The sequence below is a fragment of the Tenrec ecaudatus genome, chromosome 15, assembly GCF_050624435.1.
Source record: "Tenrec ecaudatus isolate mTenEca1 chromosome 15, mTenEca1.hap1, whole genome shotgun sequence".
NCBI lineage: Eukaryota > Metazoa > Chordata > Mammalia > Afrosoricida > Tenrecidae > Tenrec > Tenrec ecaudatus.
The window spans coordinates 29,629,512-29,656,105 of NC_134544.1; the positions used below are offsets into that span (position 1 = coordinate 29,629,512).

The 26,594-nt window shown below is 47.5% G+C and overlaps 1 protein-coding gene across 1 annotated transcript in view; it reads left to right on the top strand.

Annotated features, from left to right (window-relative positions):
* The window catches only part of EPG5 (ectopic P-granules 5 autophagy tethering factor), a 94,046-nt gene that overhangs the window by 13,956 nt on the left and 53,496 nt on the right, over nt 1-26,594 (top strand). The window contains exons 4-16 of the mRNA XM_075533267.1: nt 1,828-1,964; nt 4,055-4,162; nt 5,046-5,119; nt 6,888-6,993; nt 10,325-10,439; nt 11,202-11,352; nt 14,241-14,396; nt 15,938-16,092; nt 18,729-18,883; nt 20,645-20,785; nt 22,295-22,459; nt 23,474-23,593; nt 24,663-24,922. Of these exons, the coding sequence (XP_075389382.1) occupies nt 1,828-1,964; nt 4,055-4,162; nt 5,046-5,119; nt 6,888-6,993; nt 10,325-10,439; nt 11,202-11,352; nt 14,241-14,396; nt 15,938-16,092; nt 18,729-18,883; nt 20,645-20,785; nt 22,295-22,459; nt 23,474-23,593; nt 24,663-24,922 (1,843 nt within the window). The remainder of the gene's footprint in view (nt 1-1,827; nt 1,965-4,054; nt 4,163-5,045; nt 5,120-6,887; nt 6,994-10,324; nt 10,440-11,201; nt 11,353-14,240; nt 14,397-15,937; nt 16,093-18,728; nt 18,884-20,644; nt 20,786-22,294; nt 22,460-23,473; nt 23,594-24,662; nt 24,923-26,594) is intronic.

The window sequence follows — 26,594 nt, forward strand, 5'->3', positions numbered from 1 at the left end:
TGGCCTTAGTTTATGTTGCTTACAGGGTCTGTATAGTTTTTTATTCTAAAACTAAGTCACAAAACCTTATACTGTTTCATTTATGCTCAGCTAGTTTGTTGGACTAGTTTACTTAATTTTTAACCCAAGGTGAAATAATCTGATTTTTTTCCATATGACTAGAGGTTTCAAAAAGGTTGTTTTTTACTACGGATTGTGTTCAGGAGCCCTGGTAGTGTAATTGGTTACATCTTGGGCTGCTAACCAGTTACCAGGTCAACTGCTTGAACCTACTAGCCGCCTGCGGTGGGGAAAGGGGAGGATATTTGCTCTGTGCAGATTGACAGCCCCACCCCCAGGGCCGTCGCACCCAACCATGGACGCCAGTGACAGGCGGTGTAAAAGCACTCCCTCTACCCAGTGAGCCGTACAGTTTGTTTTTCCAGAAGAGAGATCAGGATTTTCAAAAGTTAAAAAATATATCCCTTCTCCTCCCCCTGTTCCAGGTTTTTTTTTTTTTTTTTAACTATTCAGAGACCTGGGTTAGCCACTGATTTGCTGATCTTCAAATAGAATGAATTTTAAATGACAATTTATTTTGTTTTTGTTGTTGCTTAGAGCGGCGATTCTCAACCTGTGGGTCGTGACCCCATTAGGCATCGAACGACCCTTTCACAGGGGTTGCCTGATTCATAACAGTAGCAAAATGACAGTTATGAGTCAGCAATGGAAATAAGTTTATGGTTGGGGGAGGTCACCACACATGAGGCCAGTATCAAAGGGTTGCGGCATCGGAAAGGTTGAGAGCCACTGTCTCAGAGTCTCCACAGCAGAGCGTATGCTGAGCCCAGTCCTCTGTGTGTGTCAGTCAGTGAGGTTGATGACACTGTTGAGCTGTGCGGCCACTCCCTCCTTGTTCCTCCTCGGTGGACACAGACTCGCAGCTCCAGAGTTTCCTGCGGAGTTTTTCTAGTCGTCTGCTCCCATGTAGACTGTGCTTAGATCAGTCACCATGCTCCACATAGTCATTGTTCATTAGTTAGGCGAAACTGTTGTTTGTTAGAAGTGTACTGTGACTTTTGATGAAGTTCATTTTTTCTTGCTTTGAGTTTCACAAAATTAAATTCTTTCTCGTATATTTCATAGAAATTCAAATAATATGTCATCACAACTTTTCTCCCATTGCGTGCACTTTGGGAGGAAGACAGGGCTTTCTCCTCCTGTAACAAGTTAAGAGCCTAAGAAACCCACAGGGGCAGTTCTACCCTGTCCTGTAGGGTCATGGTTGAGTCACCTATGAGTCGGCATTCACTCCATGGCAGGGAGTATCTAGTTAGTAAGGTCAGTAGTTCGAAACCACCAGCTGGTCCATGACAAAAAGATGAGGCTTGCTTTCTATTCCTGGAGAGAGTTACAGGCTGGGAATCATGGAGGTCATCTCCCCCCAACCTATAGTGCCGCTTTGAGTCAGAACTGACCTGATGGCAGTGAGTTTGCTTTTTGGTTTTATCTAGTTAGGGATTTTCCCTCTACCCCCTTCCATCCTTGGTCTCCATCAAAGGATGCTTCTATCCATGACTCTTGTCTTTGCTTTTTATACTACATAATGTGTGTCCTTTTGGGACTAATTACACGCAGCAGACATCCTCCAAGTTCATTTGTGCTTCGAGGTGTTTGGTGGATTTGTTGTTAGTCAGTGTGTGACTGCTCCCCAGAGTGTGTGTCCGTTCATTCACTCGGTGAGCCCCCTTTCTGTTATTGTGACTAACGTGGTGATGAAGACGGGCGGGCATATGTTTAAAACAGCCCACTGCTAGGGGCCGCGTTGAATCCTCTTCTCCATCCCAGCGTGTAAACCGACGGAGAGCATCCCCTCTGACCTGAGTCACCTCAAGGAGTGCATCAGTGTCCTGTTCACGTTCACCAGGAGGATTCACGAAGACACGCAGTTTCACGATGACGTTCTGCTCTGGCTGCAGAGATTGGTAAGGGGACAGAGCCACGCTCTCGCCTCCATGTCGCGAGGACTGAAGGGAGTTGAGAATGAGCTCTGCTTTCACCATCAGTTTTTTCCCAGCAGCTCCTTTAGCTAATTCACCCGACGACTTAAGTGAATAGCATTTTCTTTGAACATGACACATGCTAAGTGCTTTCTCCTCTTAAAATAAACCTTATGCTAAGATGACCCCTAGCCATTAGGAAGAAATGGAAACGGGAGGGAGACCAAACTTAACATTAAAGGTGCATCCAGAATATAGACGTTTGCTCAGAAATAGCCCCACATATATTTCACTTTGTATCCTCTTATGCTTAAGGAGCCTTGGTGGTGTAGTGGGTTGTGTGTTGCGCTGCTAACCACTAGGTCAGCAGCTCAAGACCACGAACTCCTATAAAGATGTAGTCTCCAAACTAGGATGCAAAGGGCATTTATAGAGGTCTAAATATAGGCATGCACGTATGTAAATATATTTACATATCGCAGTAGGGAAGTAGATCGATGTACATATATTTATATGTTAAACATCAAGGTAGCAGACGGACATTGGGCCTCTACTCAAGTACTCTCTCAACCCAAGAATATCTTGTTCTAATAACCTGGCATTACTTGATGCTCACCTTCCTGACACAATCGCTGAAGACACATGGGTGTATAGCAAATGTGGTGGTGAAAGCTCATGGTGCCCGGCTATCAAAAGATATAATGTCTGGGGTCTTAAAGGCTTGAAGACAGACAAGTGGCCATCTAGCTGAGAAGCAATAAAGTCCACATGGAAGAAGTACACCAGTCTGTGTGACTATGAGGTGTTGATGGGATCAGGTATCAGGCATCAAAGACCCAGAACAAAAAATCATATTAATGTGAATAAGGGGGAGGGCCATCTGTGGACAATTGGACATCCCTTACAGAGGGTCACAGGAAGAGATGAGCCAGTCAGAGTGCAGTATAGCACCGATGAAGCACACAACTTTCCTCTAGTTATTTTAATGCTTTCTTCCACCCCCACCCCCGACTATCATGATCCCCAAGTCTACCTTACAAATCCAGCTAGACCAGAGCATGTACACTGGTACAGATAAGAGCTGGAAACACAGGGAATCCAGGACCAATAATGAGAGTAGCGATACCAGGAGGGTAAGGGTAAGGTGGGGGAGAAAGGTGGAATTGATTACAATGATCTGCCTATAATCCCTTCCTGGGGGGATGGACAACAGAAAAGTGGGTGAGGGGAGACATCTGTCGGTGTAAGACATGAAAAAAAAATTTATAAATTATCAAGGGTTCATGAGGGAGGGGAAAAATTGAGCTGATACTAAGGGCTCAAGTAGGAAGAAAAAGTTTTGAAAATGCTGATAGCAATAAATGTACAAATGTGCTTGACACAGTGCATGTATGTATGGATTGTGATAAGAGTTGTACAACCCCCCCCCCAATAAAATGATTAAAAACCAAGATGTAGTACCGTTCTGTGTGGTTGCCGTGAGTCAGCACCAACCCAGCGGTGAGGAGTTTGAGTTTTGAGCTGATGTTTAATGTTCCACTTTAGTCAAATTAAAATAAAAAGTTGTATTTTTTAAGCAGCAGCAGAAAAGCATTAATATGTGAGAAATCCAGGAAAGGGCTAGGTGTGCTCCAGAGGGGTGGGCCTGTGCTTCCAGGCTTCAGTTCTCAGGAGAACTGCCTCGGGCTTTCTGAGGTTCCCTTCAGTGTTCTCAGTAAGGGGTTTTGCACCAAGTACACTGATTGGGATTTGAGAGGCTATTAAGTTGGGAATATATTTGCTTATTTGCCGTTACATACCTGTTCACATGAGACCAGTTCATTTGTCAGACGGGTACAATCTGAATTTGCTTAGAACCAGCTGAAGCAGTTTTATCACGGCACGCACAGACTCATAAGCCACACTGCCCCTGTGTGGTCAGAACTCAGATCATCCCGTCACACAGCTGTGTCTACTGGTCTTTTGAGAGGTTACCGCAGATGTGTTCAGACACTGAGAGACTTTCCTGGCCGCCCCGCGGTAAATTGTCTTCCCTTTTAAAGAGCGAAACCGTCCGTGTGTCCTTTGTTGTTCAGGTGGCAGTGTTACAGCGAGCCGGCTGTCCTGGAGACCACCTCTTTCTCCTGAACCACATCCTGCGATGCCCGGCTGGCGTCAGCAAGTGGGCGGTTCCTTTCATCCAGGTGTGTAATCGGTCTGATGCCAGGGAGGTGGGGGCGCAGGGAGGACATCTCCTTAGACACTTTCCCTGAAGAAATTTCCCTCCTTCCCACTGAAAAGGACAGACATTTTAAATTAAAAGCCTTAAAATGCACCTCTTGCCTACTCATTAGTGTTTTCATGCGGAGAGCCTTGGGGCCACCCACCGATGATGAAGTGATGAGCCAGTGGCAGGCGCTCAGTGATGGCCTGGCTTGATAGCGTAGCCTAGTACATTGTGTTACATTCCTGTGCAGGGAGGCTCGCCACGGCTGTTTTTCTCCCTACTGCCCAGCCCAGCTTCCTCAATGAATCCCTCCCACCCCACAGGCAGGCCAGGTTAAACAGACCACCAGCGACTCACCATTTGCTCAGTGGTAGCAGAGCTCGGTGTGTGCGGTCCTCTCTCATCCAGCTCAGAGTGGGCTACATGGCCCATGGGTTTTCCTTTGGGGCCTTTCACGCTAGCAACCAGACGTTTGCCCATAGCAACCAGCCAAGTTCAACCTCTTTATATTTCCTTGTCCAAAAAATATTTCTGGTGGCAAAAGTGCTGAGACTTTTTTTTAGGTAGATAAAAGGATTTTTCTCCCCCTTTGGCCACGGTTTTCTCTTTGGACTAAATGAGCACCATTGTTCTTTGTTATAGACTATTGGTGGAACCTGGCCAGTTACCTGTACTCTTTGAGACAGCTGAGTAGTGCTGCCAGCTGACCAGGAGCTGTGGCCTCACACGTGGGGTTTACGTGCCAGCTCCACTCTTTTGTTCCTTTTCCACCTGCTTTTGTCGTCACGCTAGGGATCGGGGATTATGGGAACTTGAGTTGTTGGCCTTCTCCAATGTGCCTTTTCCTTTGCTGATTTCAGATCAAAGTGTTGACCCACCCATCGGGCGTCTTTCACTTTATGCAGTCCCTAGCCCTGCTGATGTCTCCTGTCAAGTAAGTGTGGAAGGGCTCTGCAAACGCCCCTTCCTCTCCGAGATGGGCGTCCGACACTGCCCAGCCCAAGAACCATCACATTCCAGAGTTTGATTTGTCAACGTGTGGATGGTTTGGGACCCCTCCTTTTAAAGCACCCATTCTAACGGCTTCTTTTTTTGTGATGCATAAATGATGAGAGTCTTTCTTGGTCCCCCTGTGAGTGTTTATACAGTCAGACTTCTCCTCTTGTCACAGAGGCTACTGTGAAAGGTAGCACAGAGACACAAAAATAGGAGTTCTCCCATAGAAGAAGAGATTTAATGGCAAAGTGATCGGAGAGGTGAATGTGCTAAATTGGCAAGTTACCATTGGTGCAGTAGAAATGAAGACCATAAAGACTGCTGAGTGAAGGTGTCAGCACGGGCTCCACACTAGATGAGCCAGGGATCTGAAGAAGCACAGCCTGGGCTGGTTCAGTACAAGAGAGGGCTTTGAGGGGCATGGTATTAGCAAAGAGCCAGACTTCATGTGAGGACAGCTCTGAAGGGGTTGGGAGAGATCAGCTTGGCTGGAATGAGGGGGCTTTTCTCTTGACCCGGAGTGCATCTGTGGTGGTGCACGACCGTAAGGAATGTGTTTTCACATGACGTCCTGCCAGAGTCGTAAAAACAGCAGGATTTCAGTACAGCACACATTTCTCTTTCTCAGGCTTTACGGCACCCTTCCAGAACATGTGTCCCTGCACAGTTGAGTGCGGTTTTAGGTGTCTGACTCTGGAACCTAGCCCAGCACCAAGAGATAAAGCTGGATTGTGCTTGCTGCCCCTTAATAGTGTCACTGCCTCTAACTTTAGGGGCCTGGAAAGCCTGTCTCTTTTCCAAACTTGAATTGGGGTAAAGTCTGTGCAGAGGAGAATGAGGGGATCCTAAAGGCCATCCCTTTTCTCTGGAAAGGGTTGGGGAGCTGACTAAATACGGAGAATGCCTACCTCTAGATTCTGGGGTCGGAGAGGACGGTAGCAGATGTAATGAAAAAGGAGAGCTGTTTTGTGGGGAGACCCTCCTGAGGTCATTGATGCATGTGAGTAGACACACACGGCACGTGCCAGTGGACCTCTGGATTGTCAAGCTTGGCGCTCTCTTGAAAGAACCACACTCAGACTGTGGAACTGGGAGTCCTCACAGGAGGTCCAGGTTAAAGGCAGGAAGAGGTCAGCAGAGAGGAAGGGACCGAGGACAGAGCACTGGGCTGCTGCCAAAGAGGAGAAACTGGTTACACTTACTCGTCAGATCCAAGCAACGCGTTCTGACTGCCTGGGATCAGGTGGTAGAGTCGATTGCACTCCGAAATGTTTTGCACTTAGGTGTAGTTTCTTCTTTTTGCTTCAAGTAAGCTTCTGCATTATTTGCAGAATGCCCTCCTTGAAAAAAATCCAGTCAGTTGTATTTGTCACGTCTGTGGCCAGCTGGGCTGAGGATTTTCTGCAGTTTGTGTGGATCCAGGCCCCCGTGTCCCCGCTGTCTGGCCAGGGGAACTGCTTTTTCTGAGATAACAAATCGCCACTGACCCAGAGGGATGGTGATCTTGCCACTGAAATGCGGGCCTGGCCCCTGCATGACTCTGTGGCCGCTCCTTTGTGTTTGGGGTAATTTAAAGCATTTGGAGGTGGGGTCTGAAGATGAGGCCACGGCTGGTTTTGTCCATATGGTCAGGGCGGGATGATCGGAACACTCCCCTGTGGGCCTTTTCGTGTTTGCTGACTGGAGCCCTTCCTCCTGTCCTTCAGAAATCGGGCAGAGTTCATGTGCCACATGAGGCCCAGTGAGTGGAACTCGTCCTCCTCGGGGCCCGCGTCGGGGACCTGGACCCTAGTGGATGAGGGCGGAGAAGAGGTAACTGCTATCTGCTATTTTAAAAAAATAGTTTTGCTGGCATATAATCCACCCATCATACAGTCAAGCCATTCTGCCATTAAGAAGAGTTGTGTGATCATCACATCAATTTCAGAAAATTTTCCTCTCATACTCATTGTCGTTACTCCCTATTCACCCCACCTCCCTAAACCCCCTTCCCAGTGGGAGAAATGCCCGAGGGCTTGAGGGCATGTTTTAGAAATGCCACCGTGGGAGTCTTTTATGTGAAAGAACACAGAGTAAATGTACAGCGGTGGCAGGTACGTCTGATGGACGACAGGGTGGTACTAGATGAAGTATTTTCCTGCCACGGACTGTCAGGGGAAGCCAGCCCCTAACACATCATTACGGGTCCGGTAGGTGCAATTGTACAGCGATAATAAGTAAGGGTTATAGTAAAGTTATAGAGAGCATGAGAGATAGAAGTGAAGTATTGAAATCAATGGAGTCAGACACAATGCATGGTAGCATGCTCACCTCTGCCCCGCTAGATGGTCCACGTGGAGAGAGCGAGATTTAATGCTAGCCCAGGCCTTTTATATTCTCTGGGGACATGCAAGCCCCCTAATTACAGGTGAGGACATATGTCACAGGAAGGGGCTGTCCTATAGGTAATACAGTAATGAGAGGGGGGTGGTCTAGGGACACACACACACTATAGGAAGGGGAGGGATTGGGGTTATACATGTGACAAGATGGGCAGATCCTAGGTTTAGGATGGCGGCTTAACTTTGACCTATTCCCTAGATCTCCATAGGACCATTATCAGTAGGGTGCAAACCCCACCTACTGGAACCAAATAGATGACTGCAGGTGTCCATTGTCTTTGACATCAGGAAGTGGGGCCTGCCATATAGCCTGGCAATTGATCGACCTCTGGGAGGATGTCTGTGAGCATCTGACCTCCCCCTACAAAGGACACTCAGAGAACTTTCTGAAGGACAGTGAGCAGCGTGGAAGCATAGCATGCAGACAGCGGTGCCATAAGCTAGCAAACGTTCCTGGAACTTGATCCGGAAACAGTATCCACTTGAATGAGCTCAATGTGCCCTTCGTACGGGATTTCAGTTTTCAAACGTGTCTGAATTTTATTCACAGGTTCTGAGCTCTCCTTAGGTGCTGGATATGCTTCCAAGTACCTTCCACAAAGACATTCTTTCACTGAGCAGGAGGCCCCTTCACAGCAGGCCCCTGGGTTTTAGGTAGACTTGCCACCGCTGTTGATAAAGAGGAGACCAGTGTGGGGAGCTCAGTCACTTGTTATCGACTCGCACGGTCACTATGTGGCGGAGCCTCCCGGGCCCTTGCTCCGAGCCGGTGTGCTCTGCTGCTCCGCTCCACTCTTCTGTTCACCTGGGAGGGTTAGACCCGGGAAACTGAGCGCAGCCACTGCATGCACATTTTCCACCAGGTGCAGTGGACATTATGTACGGTCTGCATTTAGGATTTTCTTGCATGTATTAACACATTTCTGGGGTGAGGGGCTACAAATCATGAAGAGGTGGTTCTGCTTTGGACCCCAAACAAACTTCTCCGGATCGTTTCCATTTGAAGATAGCTCTCCATTGGATGAGCATTTCGTGCCCACAGGCAGCTTCTTGAGTTCAGAACAGTCTGAATGCTTCTGTGGTGCATGTGGGTAATGTACGACATTTCCTCCCATTGATTAGCAGCTCTCGTGGGCAGCAGCTCTGTGGTCAGCAGTCCATTGCGCGCCCAACTGCACCGCCAGGGCAGAAGCTAATGGCTTCCTGAGGATTCTTGTGGGAATGAGAATGGGTCTCGATTTGGGGAAAAGAGATTTGGAATTAAAATAACTTGGTTGGCTCTGAATAAATGAGGATTTTATAGCAAGCTCACTGCACTAGAGGGAGTTTTAATTGGGGGCTTCTACAGCTCTTATGACATTCCATACATCAATTGTATCAAGCATATTTGTACATATATTGCTATTATCATTTTGTAAACATTTACTTTCTATTTGAGCCCTTGGTATCAGCTCCTCTTTTTTCCCCTCCCCTCCACCCTTGTGACCCCTTGATAAATTATTATTTTCATGTCTTACACTGACTGCTGTCTCCCTTTACCCACATTTCTGTTGCTCATCCTGTTCGATGGGGGCAGGAATGTTTTTAATGACCTTATTCAGGATGGAAGTGTAAGAACCCTTTCAGCTACCGAAGGGCTGATATGACCCAGATGCATATAACGTTATATTTACATTTTAACGATGAAACATACAACTTTCCTCTAGTTCCTAAATGCTCCCCCCCCCCCCCGCCCAACTATCATGATCCCAATTCTACCTTACAAATCTGGCTAGACTAGACCAGAGGATGTACGCTGGGACAGATAGGAACTGGAAACATAGATAATCAGGACAGATGATCCCTTCAGGAGCAGTGCCCAGAGGTGGTATCAGGAGGTTGGGGTGGAAGGAGGGAACCAATTACAAAGATCTACATATAACATCCTCCCTGGGGGATGGACAACAGAGAAGTGGGTGAAGGGAGACATCAGACAGTGTAAGATATAATAAAATAATAATTTATTAATTATCAAGGGTTCATGAGGGTGGGACGAGAGGGGAGGGAGGGAGCAAAAATGAGCTGATGCCAAGGGCTTAAGTGGAGAGCAGATGTTTTGAGAATGATGAGGCCAATGAATGTACAAATGTGCTTTACACAATTGATGTATGTATGGATTGTGATAAGAGTTGTATGAGCTCCTAATAAAATGATTTAAAAAACCCATCATATTTGAATTTTAAGAGAATTTGTCATACATTTGTGGAACTGAGACTGGCTCTGTCTTAGAGGAAAAGTGCACAGAGTTCCCTGTGAGAATCCCACATGGGCACCATGGACATAATATAGCTATTGTCACTCTAGGTCCCAAACTTATTTGTCCTGCCACCACTTTTCAGGAAAAAAAAAACAAACTCACTGCCCCCCTAGTAATTTGTACTATAGCCCCGAAGGAGCTCTAGTGGTTAGTGATTGGGCCGTTAATTGCAAGGTCAGCAGTTTGAAACCAGCAGCTGCTCCTTGGGAGAAAGATGAGGCTTTCTACTCCTGTAGAGAGTTACTTCTGGAAATCCACAGAGGCAGTCTTTACCCTGTCCTGTGGGGTCGCCATGAGTCAGGACTCGCTGGCAGTGAGCCCATCAACCATGATAAAGTGTAGGCATCTGCTCTTGGGGCCCACCAGTGCCTGCCAGGGGGTGGTATTGCCCATTTTGGGAAACCTGGTCTAGACCATGGAGTGATCTGTTTGCTTAGCTGACATGAGTGTGCTGCTTTGCCCGTAGGATGAAGACCCGGAGACCAGTTGGATTCTCCTTAGTGAAGACGACTTGGTTATCCTCTTCTCACAGTTTCCATTTCAGGAGCTCTTTCAGCATCTTCTCGGGTTCAAGTCAAAAGGTAGGGGAACGTTTTCTGTCCTTGGTGAAGCGGCACGCTCCAACCCGGGAACTCGGCAGCAAGCCTACAGACGTGTGCAGGCGCCTGACTCACGGCCCCCTCTGCCCCGCTCTGCTGCAGAGACACGATCGCACCACCTTGATGAGGTCCCTTCCTCCTCTTGTGGCTGAAATGTCCTGCTGGTGGTTAAGCTCGGGAAGGCCAAAGAGCTTGCACCCTTGCCCCACGTCAATGAGTTATTTGAGTTCTGTACTTGTTGCAAGTCTCCCACTTCACATTGACCGAGAAGTGAAACAGAGCTTATATTTATTGTGAATTGGTTGAAGGTGTCCAGAGCTAATCAGTTTGCCATTCAGCACGTCATACATGTTTGTTTCATGTCGCTGATTGCAACCCCCACCTGTAACATCACTTACTTCGCTTCCTTCTGTTCCCAGTCCTCCTCCCTTCCTAACCCTTCTGGACTTCGATCTTGGTTACACGCTGCCCTATTGATCCTAGACAATCGATCATTTTAAGGAGTAGATGTCTCCTTAGCTTTATTGCTTCCCATAGAGATCTGTCCACTGTTTGGCCAAATACCTACGACCCAAACCTAGGTGTTTTTTTTGAGCCTCCGGGTGAAGTCGGTTCCAGGCCAGGAGCGGATTGTTACTGCTCATCCGCTGGTTTGGCTTCCTCCTCGCCGTATGTATAGCTGTAGCCTTCAGTGTTTGTCCAGAGTATTGACATGCTTTTTCCTCCCGTTTGATTAACTTCTAGGTGATTATTTCCCTGAAAAGACAAGACCTCAAGAGATGATGAAAATGTTTGCCTTTGCCAACTCATTAGTGGAGCTCCTGGCTGTGGGGTTAGAGACCTTCAACAGGGCCCGGTACAGGCAGTTTGTGAAGCGCATTGGCTATATGATCAGGTAATCCTGCCATCGCTACATCCATCTCTGTTCCCTGTCATCCTGGTTGGGCCCCAGTACTGTTCAACCGGAGTTAAAGAATTTAGCGTTGTACTTTATGCCTCTTTCCCCTGCTAGAAAAGTAAGAATTCTTGTTTTTCTCAGTGTTTTCAGCCAAGATACTGGGTTAATTATCTCAAAATGAAGTGCGCTGTTAGGTAGCTGTTCTTGGAGCAAAGGGCTTCAAGAGGACTGGGGTGGAACAGGAAAGAGCGGGGCCAGTGGGAATGTGCGCCTGCCCTTTGCTCTCTCTGCTCGCTTCTCGCTGAGCTCACTGTGACTTGGCTGTGCCAAAATGGCAACCACTGTTTTGGTTTTTGCTTCTCTCTCACTTTTTCATTTGGGAAGAAAAAAGTAACAGACTTACCAACTGGTGGCCACGGTCTATCCTGGGACAGCCCAGCTCTGTCGTTTACTGGAGTGGACAGCGTGCTTCCATTTCGTTATCCGGTGTCTGAGTAAACATGAGAATATGACGGGGCTTCAAAAAGTTCGTGAACACTTCTATTATGTTTTTGGCTTTTAAAAAATTAACTTTTATTGGGAGGGCTCTTGCAAGTCTTATAACAACTATCATTTAATTGTATTAAACACACTTGCACATATGTTGCCATCAACATTTCCACATGTTCTTTCTACTTGAGCCCTTGGTATCAGCTCCTCTTTTACCCCTTCCTTCTCCCACCCTTGTGAATCGTTGACTAATTATATATTATTGTTATCCCATTATGTTTTAATTCCATTTTTCTATGAACTTTTGGAAGCCCTCTCATATATACGGTCTTCCTTTAAAAAAAGAAAAACCAAAAACTTTATGTGAATTGGGTGGTTTATAGAGCAGATCCACACTGCTTTTCTCTGAATTAATTTTCTAGCTTTATTTATGCATTGTCAGTATTTCTATGTTTATTGGATTATTATTATATCAGTCTAGCATATAAATATGCTGTTTTTAAAAATCCAGAGAAAAACACTTCCCCTTTCTAGGTTCCCCCCAGCAAAATTAAAGGTCTTTTTTCCCATTGTTGCTTTTGTTTCCCACACTAAATAGATTTGAATTCACTTTAACTGGTAAGCCCATCCGCTTTAGAAAGTCTCGACAGTGATTATAGTTTGCTCTGTGAGGTGAGGGCTGGGGCAAGGTCCCCTTGGAGGAGCTAGAAAATCTCGTCTGTTGAGAGGAAGAGTGATGATCCGACGGGAGGAGGAATGGCTGGCAACGTGGAGCGTTAGTGTCTTAAAAGGTGCCTGTTACCGTCAGAGGTCTAGATGGAAAGGAAGGCTGTAAATGCACCCTGCCCTTGGCCAGCAGACGAGAGCGAGGACTGTGTGCTTACTATGCACCAGGGCCACGCCTTCTGGGTTTCTTTTTTGGTAACCCTTTAGAAACTGTACCTGATCCTCTTACTGTTTGCAGGTGAGCATTCAGCCTGTACTAGATTAGTTCTCTGTAATACTCATAGTCTTTCTTTGGTTTCACATGCTTGCTGTTAGGGATCAATTCTAGATGCTCTCATTCCCTCCCCTTGTGGGTCAAAGTCCCTCACTTCAGGTCATCTCTTGGCTCCATTTCCCTCTCTTTCCCATTGAACTCACCATCACCAGGCTCCTCCCCACAGCACGAGCTAGAGGCCCTCGTAAATGCTGCTAATGCACTTGGCACTCCTCTGTCCAGCTGTTAATTCTAAATCTGTCCCCCACCTGCATCATTCATGTAGTTAACATAGCGCCTTTCACACAGCTGATCGGCTTCTTTCTTCATTTTATTTTGTTAACATTGTTATTGTCATGTAGGTGAAAGTTCACACCGCAGATTGGTCTACCATTCAACAAGCCATGCATACAGTGTTCCTTGACGTGGCTGCCGTCTGCACACTGTGTTGGCCCTCCACCCATGTCCACTCTGGCTTCTGGTTTCCATCCCTCCAGTTTCCTGGCCCCCTCGCCCGCTCTTTGCTCCTGGGAAAATGTTGCCCAAACAAGAGTTGATTGTTCAAAGGAGCACATTTCTCCCTGGTATTATTTCATAGGCCACTCCATTGTTTGGCTCTGGGATAAACGGGTCAAACAGGTGTCTTAGGACAGTAATGTCGGAGAGCACTCTGGTCTCTCTGCCATTCCATTGAGTCTGTTTTTCATTTTTTTCATGGAGTTGAATTCTGCTTTACATTTTCTCCCATTCTAACTGGGACCACCTTCGATCGCATCTCTTGAATGCAATGTTAGGTGCTACTAAGAAAGAGAAAGACGGCCTTTAATTATGGCCTGTCACCGGTTTAAACACACCCTCACTGCCCGAGATGAGCAAGTGTGGGAGACGTGTGTCTCTTCGCACCAATGACCTATGCTATTTCTTGAATCCAGCGCCTCTGTCATCACCTCCACTGCTTCCCTGGAGTCATTTCTCACCTGAATGTCACAGGAGCCCCTGAACTTACCTCCCTGCTTCTACCCTGGTCCACCCCCCACCCAGTGTGTGCTCACAGCGCTGGAGTGCTCCCTCAAATGGTGAGCCAGCTCGCGTCACTCATGCCGAGTCCCTTAGATCCCTCCCAGTGGCTGACAGAGCCCTGTCTGGGCAGGCGCCTCGTCACATTGACTGCTGTTTCTCGAACATTCCAACCAGACCCCGGCGCCTTTTATGGACTGTTCACCACTGCATGCAAACGCCACGAGAGAGTAGGGGTTGGTAGATCTGAATTGTGTACCGCAGCTTTACCTTCAGGACCTGGACGATACTGAGTGCTCAGTAATGTGTGTTGAATCACTTCCTGCTGGAAGCATCATCACGGAGATGCTAACGCTGAGCGAGCCCGTGTAAGTGATGTATTGCCTGTCTTCATCCTCAGGATGACCCTCGGTTATGTCAGTGACCACTGGGCGCAGTACGTGAGCCACAATCAAGGCTTGGGGTTGGCCCTGCAGCCCTACTCCCTGGAGAAATTACAGGTTGAGTTTGATGAGCTGTTTTTGAGGGCTGTTCTCCATGTGCTGAAAGCTAAAAGGTAAGTATGACGCTAATTTCTGAGGAATAGCTCCATGGCTACTGAGAAAGACTGGTGTGAAAGTAATTCACGGACTGAAGCCGGTCTGGTTTAATAGTGCCATCTTATTTCGCACCCATTTCTTAACTTGGCAAATTCTTGTGCTCTAGTTTCCTTACCTGTCATGTATTCCTTGCTGACTGAAACTATTTCTCTTTTAGGCATTTTGTCAGTCTGGGTAGACTAGAGAAACAAATTCATAGACACTCATGTGTATGAGAAAGAGCTTAAATATAAGAGCAATTGAATATTGAGAAAACATCCCAGCCCAGTGCAGATCAAGTCCATAAGTCCAATATTGTCTGATACCAGTCTATAAATTCCTCTTCAGACTCATGCAACACATGCAATGATGCCAATGCAGGATGATCACAGGCCAGTGGGTGGAAAGTCTTGTGGATCCCGTGGCAGTGGAAACATCTCAGTGCTGGCGGGGGTCTCTGTGTGGCTTCTCCAGCTCTGGGCCTCTAGTTTAGCTCCATGGGTCTTCCTAACAGAAATGTCTTGCAGGGAATGTATGTGCGTCCCACCTCCAGGGAGCTATTTATTTCCATGGTGCCTCCAAATGAGGTCATCAAGCTGCGACCTGATTGACAGGTTAAACTCCACCCCTTCACAAATTGACGCCAGATTGTATAACTACCACAGGCTTCTTTCCCTCTTAAAATGCCTGCATTTTGATGTCTCAGTTTTTCCACTCCTGAACTTTTAGGACAGCCCTGAGCAAGGGCAACAAGGATTAATTCTGTTACACATCCAATTATATCCCCACCAAACCCACTGCCACCAAGTCGATCTTGACTCTTCGCGACCGTATAGAGGGTTTCTGAAACGAAATCTCGATGGGAGCGGGCAGCCTCATCTTTCCTGCACGAGTAGCTGGTGGGCTTAGAATAACGACCCTGTGGTCAGCAGTCCGTGGCCTAACCTATATCACCACTAGCCATCTTTACACAGCCCACTGTAGTGCCTACAGAATAGCCCAGCAAGGCACATTGCTGTCAGGTTGCTCTGGCTCATAGTGACCCATAAGGTAAAGTAGGACTGCCCTGTAGTCTCCCGAGGCTGTAAGCCTTTACAGACGCTGACGACCCCAGCCTTCTCCTGAGGAATAGCTGGTGGGCTCGACCCACCAACCTTCTGCTTAACAACCAAGTGCTTAAGCGCTGTGACAGCGGGCTCCTTTAATGTGCCTTCCACCAGGCAAAGTAGGTGCCTCGTACTGGCACACAGGATCTGCCGACTGTAGTTTTCGTGCTGTGTTACTGTAGGATTTTAGGGTCTAGGACTGTTAATGGATTCTGGTCCCCCATCTTGACTCATATACATCTCTCTTCTAATCGCACTGGAGGTGCTTATGGCAGAAGCGTGTTAGAGAAGTGGCTGTCGTGTGAGTTAAGAGCTTGCTCTTTTCTCTCAGAGCTGAAATTCCGTGTACTGCCTCGGTGTGCTCTCGTTGACTGATGCATCAAACTGTCCCTGTTCTTTTTCAAAACTTGCAGACTTGGCATCTGGCTGTTTATGTCCGAGATGCCCTTTGGGACCCTGTCCGTCCCCATGCTGTGGAAGCTCTTCTACCTCATGCACCAGGCGGACTGTGGGAGCCTGGAGAAGCTTGCAGCCCTCCCGATGGCCCAGTGCAAGACGCTGCTCCAAGGTATGGAGCCGGCCATCCTCTGCCTCCGTCTCTGCTGCCGCGTGCATCCGGCTCTGGGAGGGTGGGCCCTGTGGCTCTTGTGGAAAAACTGAAAGAGGAGAGGCTGCTCTTGGTTGTTTTGTTTAATTTGGTAGCAACTGGACTCCCTTAAACCCAAAGTCGGTGAGTCCCCAGAAGACACTAGTCTAGGTTTCCGGAAGTGCCCTGTGGCCCTGTGGAAATCACCCTGTTTTTACAGTGTGATCTTTAACAAATAGGGTCCAGTTGACTTCTAGAAAGTTGTTTGGCATTTGTCCCCAGTCATTCCCATAATTGAAAAACAAACAAAAACCCCAACCTTTTTGACTGTGAACTCAGTGAAGGTTCACAGAGCACGCCATCACTTGGACTCTTGGAACCAACACTCACCCAGTGCCTAGCTCAGCTTCCATAATTTTCACCCCCCCTTCCCCCACCCCCCATTCCCCTCTGGTTGAATCTTGTTGGCTCCTTCATCCAAATGATCTTAGAGCGGTTTTAAAGCTGGATCGTTTGAATCAACTAGGTAAAGATATAGGCAGATGCACTTAAAAAAGTCATTTGGCTGAAAACTCAGTGTGATTTGATGTCCTACCACCATCACTCAACTACAGAGCATGGATTTGTTTGGGTTAAAATGGTTTTTAAAAAAACCTATATATAGTGGAGGGAGGATGGGTTGAAAAGGGGGAACTGATTACAAGGATCTACATATAACCTCCTCCCTGGGGGATGGACAACAGAAAAGTGGGTGAAGGGAGACGTCGGACAGTGTAAGACATGACAAAATAATTTATAAATTATCAAGGGTTATCAGGGAGGGGGGAACGGGGAGGTAGGGGGAAAATGAAGATCTGATGCCAGGGGCTTAAGTGGAGAGCAAATGTTTTGAGAATGATGAGGGCAATGAGTATACAGATGTGCTTTACACAATTGATGTATGTATGGATTGTGATAAGAATTGTAGGAGCCCCTAATAAAATGATTTTTAAAATGAAGAAAAGAACACCTATGTATAATTGGATGCCAGCTAGCATTATTTTTCAGACGAACCCACATATTTTAATAAAAAGTGGGGCGGGGGGTAAAGAAACTGGGTAGAAAAACTAGAATGTTGTAAGATTTGCAAAGTATCAAGGGGAAATATTTTTTTTCTCTTTAGGTTGATATTTTCTGTCCCCTTGACTTGGTCATTTTAAAGGTTTTGCCATCCCTTCTTGACCCTGATTGGCCACGTTTAAAAGCTAATTAGGAAATTCCTTCTCTTTCTGTAGGTGTGTGTGTGTGTGTGTGTGTGTTCCCTATACCTTGAAGCATTGTAACCTAGAACAGTAGCCCCAGTTTTCCATATCCTGGGAATGTCCTGTCCTCATCTCTCACAAAAGGGGCTGGAAATACAGATAGGTAAGCGCCACATGGAGTTATTTTGAAAACAGAAGGAATTTGCTGCACTGCTGCTGATCTCTCAAATTTCTTTACGTGCAAAACGAATTGTGGACTCATTGCCTTTTCAGTGCCCAAAGTGACATCATCAGAGTCGTCCAGTCCTGTGTCCCCCCCCCCCCCCCCCAGCATACTTACAGCCTGTTGAACTTGACTTTTGCAACCTCTGGGTTCCGCCCTGTAATGCAGCGTTGGCTCACACTGCCCCCTTGTGACACAGTAGAAATGTCGCGGACACAGGCAATCCAAACCCACTGCTGTGGAGTTGATTCCCCCTCGTGACCTGGGCATAGGACAGAGTAGATGGCCTCGTAGGGGTCCCCAGGCTGCAGTTGTTATGGAGCAGCCCTGCCTGCAGAGCCACGTGTGGCTTTGAACGCCCAACCTTTTGTTTAGCAGCGAGCGCTTAACCATTGCGCTGCCCTACTGTTTTTATCGCATGTGCTCTACCAGTTTTATGTCGCTGTCAGTCCCTGTGGAAAATGCCAGGTTTGTGCTGAGTAGTTAGCTAGTCGGAGTTATACTCAGTAGGCTCTTCGTTGGTGTGACTGACAGGCGTCAAGCAGCTTCAGCGTGCCAGGCTCTGGCAGTAGTACGGCCTTCGAAGGCATCTCACCTAATGATACTGATTGATAAGCCCTGGTGAGATAGTAGTTCCAACCCACCAGCCATTTCGAGGCTTTCTCCTTGTGTCCTTAAGGAGTCCTGGTGGTGTAGTGGTTACCATAGCGTTGGGCTTCAGTCCTCATGGTCGGTAGTTCGAAACCACCAGCAGCTCCGCAGGAGAAAGACTGGGCTTTCTACTCCTGTAAACAGTTAGTCTCGGAACCCACAGAGGAGGGCTATGAGTCAGCATTGACTTGCTGGCAGCCAGTTTAAGAAGATTCAGCGTTGGAACCCCACAGGGACAGTTCTGCTCCGTCTTACTGGGTCTCTGTGAGACGCAGGGGACTCGATGGCTGTGATTTTGGTTTAGTTTTGAAAGCATCTCAGAGGTCATCGCGTCCAGCCTTCTTCCTGATGCCAGTGGAAATCCATTTTGTATAAAATTGAGGGCTTTTGTGTCTTTAAGCATTTCATTTTTTAAAAAAAAATACCTCTTCCCCGTATGGAATTTAAACTGATGTAAATGCATTCTCTTCCCTCCCTCATTACTTCTTGATCCGACCCTGCAGACCCAGAACATTTTGTGAACTTTGAGAAGTGCCTGTCTTCCATGAACAGCTCGGAAGAGATTTGCCTTCTGACGACGTTTGCTCAGATGGCACAGGCCAGGAGGACGGATGTGGATGAAGACTTCATAAAGATCATTGTTCTGGAGATATACGAGGTTAGAATGTTCGCTTTCAGAAACAAGAGAAACATGCTGCTTTGGGGTTGTCTGCTCATTGATCCTTTTGAAATTGCTTTAAAAACATGTAACTACCTAGCTATTGATGGTGTATATGGGAGGGGATGAAGAACCAGAAGGAACACCATTTTGCTAGAGGGAACATGAAAAATGTGAATTGTACTCATTCCATTGCCCCTCTACTATCGTTATTTCTAATGTAAAAAAAAAAACTTTTTAAAATTGTGGTGGGGGTGAAAGTTGATAGAGCAAATTAGGTTTCCATACACATTTTGTTTCATAATGTTAATTGAAATTCCTCCCTGGGCTCCCCCTTTCCATTTGCCCTTCCTTCCCCTCCCTCCCTGCCTTCTGCACTTTGTTCAGGGGCAAATGCTGCCCTTTGGGTCCCCTGTGGCTGCTTCCTCTGAGGAGGATGTTGTTCCTTGTCTGGGCTGTCTGCTGTTTGGCCAAAAGGTGATGCTCGGGGGTTGAGTTCCCTGCCAGATTCGAAGGGAGTCTAAGGGTCACAGTCTGGGGGGTTCCGCCAGTCTCCAGCAGACCAGTGAGTCCTGGTCTTTCCTACGATGTTGAATTTTGTTCTGCATTCCCCCTCCATTCTTCCCAGAACCTTCGGTGGTCCAGAGCAGAGCAGTACCATCATGCAGTCTCAGCATCATGGAGGCTGGTGTTCACGTGGCTTCTTTGTCCATATGGGTCTTTGCCCCTTTGTCCATATGGGTCTTTGCCCCTTTGTCCATATGGGTCTTTCCTCCAGACTAGGGGAGACTGAGAGTTGGTGGTGTGATGGCTGCTTGCTAGCTTGAAGACCCCAGGGGCAACTCACCACAGTAGGGTATAGAGCGTTGTCTTTGTGAACGTTGACTTAGCTGTCCCGAGACTGTAGCCCTAAATTTCCACGCCCCCAATGACTCATTCCCACAAGGGATTCGGTTTTGACTGCGGGTTCTTTTCGTGACTGTTCTGTCTGGGTTTTGGACTCTGCTATATCCATGGATGTATTTCTAGCATGTGCAAATATGTAAGCACACAAAGGCTCTCTAAACCTGTCTGTGGTTGTGCTTGTGGTTCCATTCGCCTATGCAGCTCCTAATGTCTCCCAGCATGTGATGGGCGAGTTGTGAGAAACAGACAATCTGGTCCCAACTGGCTCGTTGTAGTTTCTATATTGTTCCCACCCCCCAGGCTTCACCTTTCAACCACTCTAGGTATGTGGAAACCTGACTTCAAAGCCAAGTGATAGAAAATTATGAGAAAAAAAAGACACCTTGCCACTCACTGTGGGTTTTTTTTTTCCAGAAAATGACAGACTGGCATGAAGTCACTGCATCCTTCACTTCCTTTTGAGTCATTCCTCATGGAGGAGACCCCCAAGGATTTGGGACATTTCCCAAAGTGACATAAAAATAGCTAAGAGTTCTGTGTGCATAGAAAGTGTACATGTCCATCTACATGATTATCTAATAAAGAGTTCCTTCAGCCTGTCCATGTAAACCTAAGCCATATTATCTTCTAAGAAGATTCCTTGAATTTGCTATCTTACCCCTCTCCAACAGCTAGAAAATGTCACGACTGGGTGGTCTAAATCCCTTTCCAGGGTACTCTACTAAGCTGTTCTTAAACGTGTACTTTGTAACCGGGCACGAGGTGGAGGCCTAGTGGAAATAGAGAAATGGGTTTCCACCAATTATTGGCATTAAAAGTACTCCCATTTCCCCTCCCCCTCCTCTGGCTTTTTAGGTGTCTTACATCTCCCTGTCCACCAGAGAGACGTTTTCCAAGGTGGGCCGCGAGCTTTTAGCAGGCATCACCGCCGTTCACCCCGAGATCATTTCTGTCATCTTGGAGAGAGTGCGAGAGACCATTGACCAGGTTGGAATGGTAAGAACTTTGGCTTTTGTGATGGTGGTGTTTTCAAATCCTGAAGTAATGGAAAGATGGGGAAAGCAGCAAGGTTGTTGGGCATGACTGATCCCTGAAGGCCCGGTGGGGTGAACTTCACTCACATGTAGTGTGCTGCCCAGCCTGCCCGCTGGCAGTGAGTTGCTTCTTTTGGAAAGGTGTGCATCGTTTAGCTCAGTCTCCTCGTATGGACTCTGCTGACTGGAGTAGTAATTTCGACTGACTTTCGTACTTCCTGCGTTCTACACCAGGAACAAGCAACTCCAGTTAAAAAGGTGGCCTTAGTTAACTCATTCAAAAGCAAAATTAAAAGTAGTTCTTTAGGTAGGTGGAGCCAGTCACAGACATAATTTATTCCTATAGTTTGTCATAATTCTTTTTGTAGTTTTTATGAATGCTTGTTAATAGTAGCTTGAGTGAGGCATAATTTATGCACAGTACAAGTCAGATGTTTACAGTGTACAGGTCAGTGGTTTCCAGCCACTGTCACTTTCAAAATGCTGTGGTCACTTCTCAAATACACCCCCCACCCCCACACACACACCAAAGCCTTAATCAACCACTGAGTTCCCTTCTGCAGCCCCTTAGCCTGTTGTGGACGTTTCTATCAACAGTTCTGCATTCTCCTATGGTGACTTGGGCACTGTCTGAACTCTCACTTGGTGTAGTGCTTTCTGGGTCATCCGTCTTGCTGCATGGGCCCCTGTGCACTTCATTCCTTCACTCCTTCTCTGACCAAATGGTACTCACTGTGCGACGACCCCTTGAAGCAAACACTGCTTCGTGAGGGTTTTGTCATGAGGCTGTCAGGGCGAATAGGCTCCAGCTTCTCAAGAGGAGCTCTCCACGTGATGGGATGACTCCCCGGTGAGTTTGTGTCCGCAGAGGGCCCTTCCACGATGTCGTCTCTGCACCCTCCCTGGCCCAGACCCGCCGAGAGTCACCTTAGAAAAGGCCTGGCGACCTGCTTCCAGTCAGTCACAGCCGTGCCAACTCCACAGAGCACAGTCTGCCCCAGCACAGGGTTGCCATGAGTTGGCAGTGACCCACTGAAACCGGCGACTGCTCGTCCTCTGTAACCCAGTGTGACACCTGTCCCTTGACTTGTCATGACCTTGAATTTGGGCCTTGGTTTGATGCGGTGCTTGTCCTGAAGTGTGTACCCCAAAGCTAACCTTTACAAACAATTGCCAAAAATGTGATTCTGACGGAGTATCAGGTTTGATTCATAGTCACACTTGCCATTTCACGTGTCTAAAAATCAAACAAAACCTCACTTCCTTTTGGGGACAATTTTGGCAAGCAGTGTAATGGTGTAATACTGTAACAATCAGTATCGGGAGCCCTGGTGGTGTAGTGGCTACGCACTGGGCTCCCATGAACAGTTAAACAGTGTCCTCTAGGGTCACTGAGTCAGCGTCGACTTGATAGCAGTGAGTGGGTAGCAAGGTAGGATGATTCCCTAATGATTGTTTTCTTTTAAATAAGGTTTCCTTGTACTTGTTCAAAGAATTGCCTTTGTATCTCTGGCGACCTTCTACCTCCGAGATAGCCGTGCTTCGGGACTGGTTATTGAATTATAACCTGACAGCGGTGAAGAATAAGCTGGCCTGTGTTATTCTGGAAGGACTCCATTGGGGGTTTGATGGACAGGTAGGTGTGGAAACCGTTTCTAGAGAAGCTGGGTCCTGCAGGCACCTATTTCAAAGCCACGCTTTCTGCTAGATCAGGGCTCAGGGTCTTCACTACTGTTTCGCAAAGTGATTTGTTTCTTCAAGGAAGAGAAACTGCTCTGCACCGAAGAGACCCTAACAGAACACTCCTTGGACCACCTGCATCTGTGGCTTTTTATCTGGCTACTCCTGCAGTTCCTCCTGATTGCTCCTCCTGCTTCCAGTTCCTCCTCCCCAGTAGTCGGTTTGTGTGGCATGCGATTGCCAGCCCTGCCTTCAGAAGCACTGCGCTCTGAGCCAGGCCATCGACCTGTGGTCCTGCTTGCGCCCCTTCCCAGTGGCGTGACCCTGAACACCTTGGGCTTCCGTGGTTCATCTCTGAATATCCATGCTTTGAGGACCCACCCCAGGATTGCTGGAAGGATCCCAAAAGTTCAGAGACATAAAGCAATCAGGCTAGTTCCTGGCACACAATCAGTCTCAGTCGTGGTAGTGATTACAATTGATAGTTGGTGATTACCAGGGGTTGACTGCCATTTCCTCAGGCCACAACGAAAGTGGGATGGGAAATTCAGGCTTTCTACCAGTACTGCCGAATGCTTAATTTTTCTTGATAAAACAAGGGAATGTGGACTTTATTCATTAAACATTTTCCTGGCTTAGGGCAACACCCTTAATGTACAGCCCAGGTTTTTTTGGGGTGGATTCTGGGTGGAGTGGAGCTTTAATTAAAAAACAACTTTTTGTCTAGCATGGAAGATGGCCAAGGGTCACCTCTGTTTAGGTGCAGTGTAATGGTTCTTGAATATTTAAAAAAAATTTTGGTTCTTGAATATTACTGGTTTTTCCTGCTGCGATTTTATGACTTCACTGTAAAGGATGTGATCTTTGGGAAACTTAGGTTCTAAATCCAAGATCTTTTACTTTTCCTCTTTTGGTTCTAAGGTACCAAATGCCCACATGGTATATTTGTGGTTCTTATTATTTTTTAAAGGGTGTCCTTCATCTGAACCAAGCAGTCCATGCAGACGTGGCTCTGATGGTTCTGGAAGCCTACCAGAAGTACCTGGCACAGAAGCCGTATGCTGGGCTTCTTTCTGAAAGTATGAAGCAGGTACTTTTCTCTCTCCTGTGTCGAGCATATCAGTCTTTATCGATAGAGTACCGGGGCGCTGAAACCACTGGCCATCAGGGCTCCTTAGACCAGGGCTGGGCAACGTTTGTCTCCAAGGGCCATTTGGATATTTTTAACATCATTGAGGGGCCATAAGCTTATCACCTTAACAAGTAGCCTGCTACAGATTAGTCAGACATTTAGTTAACTCAGCCCTAATGCGATGGCTGGAGCCCTGGTGGCAGAGTGGTTATTTGTTGGGTTGCAACAACGAGCCAGCAGTTTGAAACCACCAGCCGCTCTTTGGGAGAAAGATGAAGCTTTCTGTACTCTCGGAGATTCCACAGGGGAAGTGCTACCCTGTCCTGTAGGATCCACCAAGAGTCAGTGAGTGAGTCAGGTGATGGCTGGACGGCTTCTCTTTGGTGAGGCGTGTGATGTTAGCTGGTATTGATAGCCCTTACTTAGCCCACATACTACATACTTCCCATCCCTGCCTTAGACTAGTCCTGTTGCAGCTGAGTTCTGTGAATAACAAAGTTTTTTGTAACTTAAAAAAATAAAATCGTTTTATTAGGGGCCCACACAACTCTTATCTGTGTAACAAAGTCTTCTAAGAAGCGGCCTCCCCATGATCATTTTAACATCGCAGCTCCTGGTGGTGGTAACTGTTTGGGAGCTCTGAAAGCTGCTTATTAGACTGGGGATAGTTTGAATTTGGCCATAGTGGGAGTTTATATGCCACCAAAATTGGCTGACACCTACCCCAGCTGAATGGAGATAAATTTTGATACCATTTCTCATTTGCTTGAATTGACTTAGATTAGGCTCACAAAGCGACTCACTCTTAAGTGGAAGTGGTCGGTTGCAGGAAATTGCTTTTGCAAAAAATCATTAGTGAGGATTTATATATATGTACACACATACACACCACCACCACTTGAGAAATGGCTTCAGATGTCATGTAGTAAAGGTGACTTGAGTTACGTAAGCCGTACTTCCTCTTGGAGGTGAAAGGAGATGGGTGGGTGAACTTACTGCCTCAGTTGATGTGCTTGACGTGTTTTAGGTGTCGTATTTGGCCAGCATCGTGCGCTATGGAGAGACACCCGAGACCTCATTTAACCAGTGGGCCTGGAACTTGATCTTGAGGTTAAAACTGCACAGAAACGATTATGGACTGCAGCAGAATCACCCAACTGTCCCCTTCTCCAGCACGGTCCCCGACATGACAGAGTCAGCCACGTTTCATCCTCTCCTGAAGGCTGTGAAAGCAGGCCTGCCCGTGGGCTGCTACCTCGCCTTGTCCATGACAGCTGTGGGCCACAGGTACAGGACAGCGAAGCCCCGGGTTGCCACTTTTGCCGTGCTCACTGGTTCTTGGCTGTCATCTTTCACACCGCACAGATCTGAGCCCTCCACCAAATCTGTTTAGGGAGAATTGAGGGTCAAATAATAAACCTTGATACCTTTTCAAGGGTCAGTGCCGCCCAGTTGACAGGACACATTTGTACCAGCTTATCCCCTTATTGCATCATACCTAAGTTTTCATTGCTATCGCGTGGATGCTGACTTATAGCAACCCCATGGGACAGGGTAGAACTGCCCCTGTGCGTTTCCCCATTTGTCTCCTGAAGAGTGACTGATGGTTTCAGGCTGCAGGCCTGGCTGATCACAGCCTGCTATTTAACCGCTGTGCCACCACTTAGGTGGGGAGAAAGGACGTCATCGTCAGCATCAGGCACCCCAGGCAAAGCCCTGTGAGGCTGAGGCCAGATTTGCTTCTACTCCCAACCCACTCTTCCACTTAGAGCTGGGCGTAGAAATTCATTGTAATCGTCACCCAAGTCCTGGTTTACTAAGGAAGTTAACACGTTATGGATGCTCAGGATACAGTTATTCAGATAGGACAGCCTCTTCTCCACTGTGCCCACAGGCAGACCTCTCCTGTTGTGGGACCCTGGGCCTCTGGCCAGTCCATGCCCCAGACAGCGGGCATGCCTCTTCCTCTTAGGCCTCCGCCCAGAGGTGTGCAGCTCTAACTCTGGGCCAGCAAATCTTCCTCCCCCAATTTTCTGGAGGCAGCTCACTCCACCAGCCAGTTTCTTGCCCGATAGCATTCAGCTCTCCTCGCCCCCTTGCCTGGGGAGTCCCTGTGACTTGCTCTGGCTCGCTGCTGCCGCAGCTCCTCAGGAGTCAAAGCTGTCTCCCGGACCAAGGACGCTCAGTGCACAGGCATCTCAGGATGAAAGGATGTGCCCTACTCCTGGCTCTTCCCTCTTGCTGGAAGAGATCTCCCCTGCCTGCTTCTCAGACGGTCCCTTTTCTATCCAGCAGGGTGGCAGTCCCAGCCAACCAGCAGTTACCAATCCCAACTGCATCCTGTCGGTGCCTTACCCAGAGCCGTCAAGAAAAGGCCATTCGGTGGGCGTTACAAAGGCTCTGGCAGAGGAGCTGTGTCCTTTGAGAATGTTCTAGGACACATGCCCTTAGTTTGTACAATCACATTTTTGAAATCTTGTTTCCATTGTGGCCCTTTCTCCTCTTGCATTTTATATAAGCAGCAGGAAGAAACCGCATGGCCCCATAAGATCTTATTCCTTAGTCAGAGATCCAAGTGCATGCCCTCCATCTGGCATTTGAACGTAATTCAGACAAACTCTTTGCCACTCCGGAGAAAGCACTGCCTTTCGTCCAGTGGCCAGTCACGTGGTCATCGTGTTCTTGTACACGTGGCATGTCCAGAGTTCTGTGTGCTCGCTCAGTGGTAGGGACTTTCTCTTTCTGGACCCTCATCAGCTTCATCTTTGCCATCCATAATTCTGCCAACCTTCTCAAGGCAGTCAAGGTTCCCCCTTCACTGTCACCCAGACTCCAACTCAGTGTGACCCTGTAGGACAGAGTAGAACTGCCGCTGCGGGTTTCTGCGGCTGTAAATCTTTACAGGAGCAGAAAGCTTTGTTTTCCCCTGAGTTTGAACTGCTGACCTTGCAATTAGCAG